At 30.4% G+C, this 9,526-nt stretch overlaps 1 protein-coding gene across 1 annotated transcript; it reads right to left on the minus strand.

Moving 5' to 3' along the window:
* Positions 1-1,004: 1,004 nt before the first annotated feature.
* LOC139875356 (uncharacterized) lies at positions 1,005-1,478 on the minus strand. Its single transcript, XM_071862695.1, has one exon. It carries the CDS (start codon positions 1,476-1,478, stop codon positions 1,005-1,007), a length of 474 nt encoding a protein of 157 aa, XP_071718796.1.
* Between the last annotated feature and the right edge of the window lie 8,048 nt (positions 1,479-9,526).

Genomic DNA, 9,526 nt, shown 5'->3' on the forward strand with positions numbered 1-9,526 from the left:
ATTCTTCTATTCCATGTCAACAATTTACACAGTTATCTGCTCCAACACCGAAGAATATCGTCGTTCGTGCAACTTTTGTATTCATCTTAAACCTAAATGTAACATTCACCCGTTTTTACTAATTTAATGACATGCTAACTGTTGTGTTGTTCAACAATTGCATTTTGTATAAATAATAAATCAATCATTCCATTTTTTTATGTACTGTTGCGTTCCAACCGTCAATTGCAAACCGAACGCATTGCAAGGTGGTTTCAAAATCGGCCGCCGCGAAGCGCGGACCACATATCTAGTATACTACTAAATTGCACAACTCCTTAGAGCACTATGAGTGGTGACCCAGGTCACTTGACATGTCAGGCATAACTTGATGAGTCAGAAAAAGTGGAAAGTGATGACCTAAGTCATTTGGGTATGTCAGTTTTTATTTTTATTATTATTTTAATGATTTTAAATATAAAATAAATTAAAATAATTTTTTTTATTTTTTATTTTTGAAAGGCAAGCCCCCAAAGTGTAGCCGGTGGGGATTGAACCTGGGTTCCTTTGAAACTTTCCAAGCATCTTACCACCAAGTCATCCATTGGAGTTAAAATTAATATAATTATAAAAATTAATATAAATAGAAATAACTTCATTTAAAATAAAAATCACACATTACATTAAATAATTAAAAATTATAATTTCTAAAAAAAACAAATATACATTAAACACATCCTAAAACAACACAATTCCTAAACTATTTCGCGATTATGCCATAGATGCGAAACAAGAGTATGTCGAAGATACTCATGCTCGTCTTTGTCACGTAGCTCTTTTGTCTTCTTAGCATATATATCACACCTTTCGTACCAAGTTGATCCTTGTAGGTTGTTGACCAGCAAGTAGTAGGATTTAGTTTCAGCGATATTAAAACCATTGTCTTTAATTATCATGTTGTGCAATATGCAGCAATCATGCATGATTCTTTTGATTACGTTGACGCTATATGCCATAGCAGGTTGTCATAAAATACCCCAACAAACTTGCAAAATTCCAAATGTCCTCTCAACTTCTTTACGAGCTGCGGATTGTTTCTTTGTAAAGTATGTTTCTTTGTAAAATACCCCAACGAACTTGCAAAATTCCAAGTATGTCCTCTCAACGTCAACGTCTCCAATTTCGTATGGAATTTGAGGAGCCGTGTCAGCTAGTAAACTATCAAACAATGGAGATGCATTAAGGACATTCAAGTCATTGTTCGAACCGGCCATTCCAAAATATGCATGCCAAATCCAATTGTCATAAGATGCAACGGCTTCAAACATGATTGTCGGGTAACCGTGATCGCCTCGTGTGTATTGCCCTTTCCATGCATTTGGACATTTTCTCCAAGCCCAATGCATACAATCAATGCTTGCAAGCATTCCAGGAAAGCCATGAATTTCTTCATGTTTACGATACAACCGACGTATATCGTCCTCGATTGGTTCTCTCATGTATACATTAGAATACAAATCTATAATACATCCTGAATTTTTGCAAAGACTCACGTGATATTCTTTCCAAAATTTGTAAATATTCGTCAAATAGATTCGGTGAATAACCGTATGCTAATTGACGAATGACAGACGTGACTTTTAAAAGAATAGATACTCTGGGAACACCACGTGCATCGGAACGTTGTTGAAAATAAGTAAACCACTCAGGTGCATCGGGACGAGTAGACTAAGAAAGTATACCTTCAATTATTTGTTCAAGAAGACTTTGTGACATTCGATAATAACCGTCTGAAATATTCAGGGGGATACATCGAATCTTGAACAAAGTAATCTTTCATCAAACAATTATGCGACTCTACACGATCACGATAAATGTAGCGACATCGTAGTCTTGATCCAACTAGTGAGCTTTCAGCCTCATTTTGTTCCTCACACTCTCTACGAATTAGCACGTTATTTCGATAAACAAAAATAGTTTGCATTGCGTTCATCACACTTTTTTCGTCGGAGCTACTCATTTTCTAAAGAAATAAATTGAAATTGATGAAAGAAGAATTTGATGAAAGAATGTAGATTTGGTTGTGTGAAATGAGTTGGGAATATGAGTGGTATATTGTAAAGACCCGTCCTAATCCATAAGAACGAATACAATAACATTTCGTTACATCGCGAGGTACTTGACCTCTATATGATACATTTTATAAACATTGCATTCGTTTTTGAAAAGACAATCTTTCATTACATCGAAAGTTGACGGCATGCATACCACTTCATAATATATCCAACTATAATTGACTTAATAGTAATCTTGATGAACTCAATGACTCGAATGCAACGTCTTTTGAAATATGTCATGAATGACTCCAAGTAATATCTATAATATGAGCAAATGCACAGCGGAAGATTTCTTTCATACCTGAGAATAAACATGCTTTAAAGTGTTAACCAAAAGGTTGGTGAGTTCATAGGTTTAATCTCTATATAATAATCATAATATTTAATAAGCCACAAGATTTCATTTAATTAAATGCGCATGATCATTACAACTGTAAAAGTCATTCATACGACGAATCGCATGGTAACCGACCTTAACATAGAGCGCTTAAGATATCTGGCATCACACATTCCACTATTCAAATGTATGACAAGAACCCTTCGAAGTACTAAAGCATTTTCACTATTCGAAAATGGGGGTGGTTGGTGCCCGTAGATCTACCTTTAGGATTCGCGTCAATTAGTGTTTTTCACTAATTCTTAGGTTACCAAGCATAATAATAATAAGTACAGATATCCAGTATAACAAAACAATCGTAGAATGTAGTTTCATGAACTTGTGCTTATATTGTAAAACATTTATAAAAGCAGCACATGTATTCTCAGTCCCAAAAATATATTGCAAAAGCATTTAAAAAGGGAGCAAATGAAACTCACCTAATGTATTTTGTGGTAAAAATACATATGACTATATTGAACAATGCAGGGTTGGCCTCAGATTCACGAACTTAAATTAAGCATATATATATTTATATGTTGGTCAATATTTGTTTAACAATTTAAGTCAAGTCATAGTGTACCACAATCCTAATGCTCGAGACTAATATGCAAAAGTCACAAAAGTCAATTTGACTCAAAAATGATTTCCAAAATTTATACATGATTATTATATAGTTTAAATATCGTCGTTTATATTTTTTTAAATATTTTATTTTTTTAAAAGATTTTATTAGAGTAAATAATATAATTAATTTATTATAATAAAAATATACTTTTATATACCTAAAATAATAAAATTTATAAAGTTCATAAAAATATTATGATAGGTTTCATTAAGGTAATTATATTATTTGTTTTACTTATTTATTTGATAAATTAACATTGGTAATAATAGTAGATAAAAGTTGTGTTACTTTGTAATAATAATTAGTATTATCTTATTAATAAAAATATTAATTTTTATGTTTAAGAATGAAATTATGATAAAACGAAAATAATAACAATAAAATTTTTGATTAACAGTGGTATTACTCTTAAAAATAATAATTTTCATAAAAATGATATTTTTAAATGTTAATAATACTTTTAATAATATTAGTGATAAAAATAATAAAAAAACGATAATTTTATGTAAATCAATGTCTTTCAATATTTTAAATTTCATCATGATACCCATACTCATTATCTCCTAATCAATTTGTTGATAGCTTCTTAAATCGTCTTTTATATCGCGTTTATTTTAATGAATATAATAGTAATCAAAATAATTAAGTGTTACAAATATTAGTTTTAAGTATAATAATACTAATAATAAATATTATGATAATGATATTACTAATAACTATTTTAATAATAATAATAATATTAATTATAAATTTAACGATAAAAATAACAATTTTAATGATAATACTTTTTATTGATAATGATGATAATAATAATAATAATAATAACAATAATAATAATAATAATAATAATAATTTGATAAAACTATAACGACGATAATAATAATCATTTTTACAAAAATTGAATTGGTTATAACTTCTAATCCGTTCATCGAAACCATTCGACATCTAAATGAAAAGTTCTTAATTTTTCGCTAGCTTTCCAACGACATGCATATCTTATACCTTATCTCAACCGCATATGTAACTAATTCAGGATTTAACATATCCTATCTAATGGCAATATCAAAAATACAAGCATGCATAATCCTATATACTCGAGCACTAGTCTGGGATACACTATTAGTATGTAAAAATTAAATTATGAGTACTCACGTATCAATATTGAGATTCAATATTTCAGGAAAGGTACGTAAACGCAATGGAGATAATAAACACTAGATTGACCTCACGAGCATACCCATGAACCATACCCATCACCTCCATAGCTATAACCCATAATTTCCTTAGCCCTATCCTACTCATAAAACTTGTCTTGAAATAACTCGCTCATAACCTCGTCGTAATATTTTATGTATAATACTGATAATATTACTACTAATATTAATATAAATAGATTAATAATAATCTTTAATAATAAATAAAATATTAAATTAAATAAATATTACGGAGTAATCAAGGAGATAAGTGGATATATGAATTGTGAACTCAACTTCGAGATTTATAGAATTTTTCTGGACCCATTAACTTCGAAATTACGGAGTGATAAAGTAAATGATTACCGCAAATTGCGGCCACACATCGAGTCATACTAATATATGAACGTCCACCAATTTTTATATATATAGATGTTATAATATATTTAATTTATATAATTAATTATATATTATATTATATTTACGTTCATGATAAAAATATAATTTTTACAAAAATGACACGGACGTGGTCTCACGACTCATGTACCACTTTCGGTTTTTCGAGCGCACTCTTGTACGTTTAGAAAACTAGCCTTTTACGTTGCGCGACGTGTACCTTTAGTAATAGTTTGATTTATTCATCAATAAATTACTTTGTAAAAATGTATCTTATAAAATTTGAGCGTCGTGGTCATTTGCTTCTATAAATCAGTGACTCGTTGTTTACCAAAATATTTTATTTTAAATTAAGACATTTTATGACGAGGTTAAAATATATATATATATATATATATATATATATATATATATATATATATATATATATATATATATATATATATATACATTTTTAGAAATCTAAATTTATATCCAAAATCTTTCATCTAACAATATAACATTTAGTTTTTCAAAACTATTTATTTTTCAAAGTTTATTTTTATTTCATTTAGGAAAATAGTTTAGCGCGTAACGTTTTTCTTTTTAAGAATTTAAATAGATGCAAGTACTAATCGTTTTTAAATATCAATTGCGTCACTAGGTGGGTGTTACTACCGTAGACTTAATTTGAAAAGATATATATTTAATGAACACGTTTTAAATACACGTTACAACCAATATTTCAACTTACGTTTGTTTATTCAAAGGCAGTTTAGATAAACAAGTCCTGTTATATGAAAAAGTGTTTTCGTACATTTGAAAACTACATCAATTGATTACTATGGAATTCCATCGACAAACATATGGAACCAAATACTATATTGTAAAGTATTTATACTTAATATTTCCTTAACGTTATCAAGTTATAATATATATATGCGTATATATAATCTTTTACGTTCGTTTAATGGTTCGCGAATCATTGGAATTTGGTCGAGGTTAAATGAATGTATGAATATAGTTTCAAATCCTTGAGATTTAATTTAACAAACTTTGCTTATCGTGTCAGAATAATATAAAGATAAAGTTTAAATTTGGTCGGAAATTCACGGGTCGTCACAGTACCTACCCGTTAAAGAAATTTCGTCCCGAAATTTGATCGTGGTTGTCATGACTAATCATAAAAATGTTTTCATGATGAATATGAGTTGGTATATAGAGTTTTATCACTATTAAGTAATATAGATAAAACGATTCGATTACTTGAAGAGCATTAGTGAAGCTATCGCAATAGAGTGAGATGAAAATGGTAAAATTTCTTCATATCTTTTGACATAGGCAGGTTGCTTTCCAAAGTTCAAGAGATTTGGAGAAGATCTTAGTAATAAGATTTTCTTAAGGAAATTAGGATCTGCTTTAAATGCGATCATTCATTTTGATTGCTCTGTCGGAGAATATTTTACTATAAATCCACCTCCCTCGTTTCCTTACCACTCACACCTCTTATTCTTTCTCCTCAATTCATTTTTTTAAAAATATTTATCAATATGCTTCATCCAGTTCTACTTCTTGATATAGTCCTCATCTTCATATCTGTCATTCTTCTTTTTCACCTACCTCTGGAAGAATATATTTATTTCTGCTATACTCTTGGGTTTATAGTGTTTTTAGTTCTCCCGTGCCTTTATATTGCTATATGCATCGATATATACGGTTTATAATTTCCGGGTGGTTATCGGGTTTTATATCTTCCCTTATATTTCGATGTCCCTGCTACTGTGTTTTATAATCATTGTCATCCCCAGTTAATGCTCTCTTTTATTTGCTGCGATTTATACTCCAATTTCTATTTTGGAGTTTTTGTCTCTTCGTTTCTTCTTCATGCGATTACGCATCGCTTGTAATGGTCCAGAATTCGCAGATATGAATTTCGGAATGAACATTGTTAATGTTCTAAGAAGGAAATGGTAATGGCACGATCTTGATTGGTTAAATTACCAGAATACCCTAAAAAAGACCGAATCATCGAGAAATATTTTCTTGATATTTTAGAAGTTAAAATAGAATACAAGAGTCATGTAACATAGCACATGATGACGTTATGATCTGTGAATCATCACGTTCCATTTAGAAACTCAGCATGACTTACTGTAATATAATCACGTTGATCAAGTATCATTATATTATACTAACTCATGCATCAGTTCCCAACACTACTTCAAAAACATTCATAGTTTAAACTCGAAAGTTTACAGAATATAGAAACTAATAGTTTCTTATATGATGTAACACTGATAGCACAAAGAGATAAATGACTTCAGATAAGATTTGTTGTGAAAAATATCTTCAGAAATATCGAGGATATTTATAATGAAAGATATGATAATATCTTAGAATTTCTAATATTGATGGATGATGATGAAGATTTGTCTATAAAGGTTTAGAATAAGGAGTAAGGTATTCGTTAATGACTTTAGCAGGCACTGAATCATTTGGATTCTTTGAAAGCAGATTTAGTCTTTGTGATTTGTCCACAGCCTTCTTCATAGTCTGTTCAATCCGTTTTCTAGTTCCAAACCTTTTCTTTTTCTCAGCTTTACCACCTTACTAATCTTTATTATCACACTTTTTAATGTTAAGATTGTTTATAGTTTTTGCTACTTCGTCAGCATTTCAAGAACTAGTTTGCAGTTCAAAATGTTTTTCAGAACTTCACATTCAAAGTATGAAAATCCAGGAGATAGACGTTTTACGTACACATATATCTGTTGGTATAGACATGTCACGAGATTTCAAAATACTGATTGTTAATTTCCGATGATTCGTATGGCAAATCTCGTTACAAGATGCGAATGAGTAAATAATGGGGTTTCAATATAATGATTTTTCGGAAAGTGAAAGATCAGTGAAGTTGTCGGTAAGTTTATTGCTAATATGATGGAATATGAAAGGTTTCCCAGTAACGTCGGTGAATGAGCAACATATCTATCGAGGTTATAATAAAACTGTGTTGATTAAGAAGCCGCAGTTGTCTTGCTGGAGCTGTGACAAAACTGTCTACTTTTAAACGGAATTGAAAAGTCATTTTTGTTAGTAAATGCCAAAGGATCTAACACGGATATGTGTCAAATTATGACTTTGGTTTCGAGATCTTTTTTTTTTGTATATAACTATTGGTAACATGTGGATGGATCATCATCTCGATTGTTCATTATTTGAAGTGTCTTCAGGAATGTTGAAAAATTAGAACACATATTGTAATTGTAATGATACAATTGAGGTTTTAGATGAAAATCAAGTGGCAAACTTGAAGAATTGTTTAGTTTCATATGTTATAATCAATATTTTAATTCATTTTAATTGTCCAATAATGATAGTCCTTAGTTGATAGTCGAATTATTCATATATAGTTAGATATATAATATTCGAATTAATATGTGGTGACCCGTGTACATGTCTCAGACTCGATCACAACTCAAAGTATATATATTATTGTAGAATTAACCTCAACCCTGTATAGCGAACTCAAGCATTACATCATAGAGAGTGTCTATGGTTATTCCAAATAATATATATACATGCGTCGATATGATATGTCAAAACTTTGTATACGTGTCCCGATATTTAAAGTGCGTAAAATAAATAACAGAAATTAAATGACGTTAAATAAAATTGTGAGAATGTAAATTGCGATAATTAAATTACGATAATTAAAATTTAACCAGTTAGCTAGGAACAGTTAGCTAGGAACAGTTAGCGTGGATTCTTAACCAAATTCTTCTCATAGTTAATTTGTTTGTTTCTATCAAATTTTATTTTGTCCAATGTTTTCTTCATTATGCCACTTGTTGGATTCTGAGAAGTCAAAATCCAAATCTGAAATTTGAATGAAAATGGTTATTCTGTGGTGAACGGATTCGTATATCTGTGGGTGTAAGTAGGATAGTAAATGACTGTTGAATCAAATTCGAAAGAATGTACAGTGTAACTTATTAATGTGAAATCTAAATATTCCTCGGGTATTACCTACCCGTTAAAATATTTTCACCATTAACAGTTTGTACAAAAGAATTTTTAATTACAATCTTTATGAAAATATACTTGCATATATATTTTCATCAGATGAAATCATGGATTTAATGAGTTAATATGATATTAATCTCATTCGCTTTTCGGTTTGAGCTAGGATAAGTAATCTCTAAAAATATTAGGAACTACATATTCTTCGCAGAATATTAATGAAGTTATGGATCAATACTTCATCGGTTATTGTTTTTGGTACTCCTTGGTATCAATGGTGCGTACGATGTTGATGTTCGTGGGACAAATTGTGAATTTGAGGTGTGAGATGTGGATGTTGTTGTTGATGATGATGATGGTACTGTTGATGTTGCTGATGGTGGGACTGTTTATGCTGCTGCTGGTGCTTGTAATCTTTGCACCATATTTTCCAAAGCCACTACCCGAGCGCGAAGCTCGTTGACTTCTTCTATTACACCGGGGTGATTGTCGGTTCGGACGAGCGGATAAATAAAATCTAGAATTTGGTGTAGTATATAATCATGACGAGATACTCTGGAAATGAGAGAGAAACTGGTGTTTCGGACAGGTTCTCCGGTAAGCGCTTCAGGTTCATCGTCAAGAGGGCAATGTGGTGGTGTAACGACCCGTCAAAATCGCTATTGACGCGGCACGTTAATCATTGATTCCACAGTGAGGTTTGACCTCTATATGATATGTTTTGATAAAATATTGCATTCATTAAAATAAGTGACTTTCTAAACATAGAAAGTTATAAACATGTGGGTGAGTGCTTAGGTATAAGCAAAACCCCGAAATACATAAGTCTTTAATT

This window comes from Rutidosis leptorrhynchoides, chromosome 11, assembly GCF_046630445.1.
Source record: "Rutidosis leptorrhynchoides isolate AG116_Rl617_1_P2 chromosome 11, CSIRO_AGI_Rlap_v1, whole genome shotgun sequence".
Classification (NCBI taxonomy): Eukaryota; Viridiplantae; Streptophyta; class Magnoliopsida; order Asterales; family Asteraceae; genus Rutidosis; species Rutidosis leptorrhynchoides.

Coding starts and splice junctions, on each gene's coding strand:
- LOC139875356 (XM_071862695.1), bottom strand. CDS start 1,478: ATGAGAGAACCAATCGAGGACGATATACGTCGGTTGTATCGTAAACAT.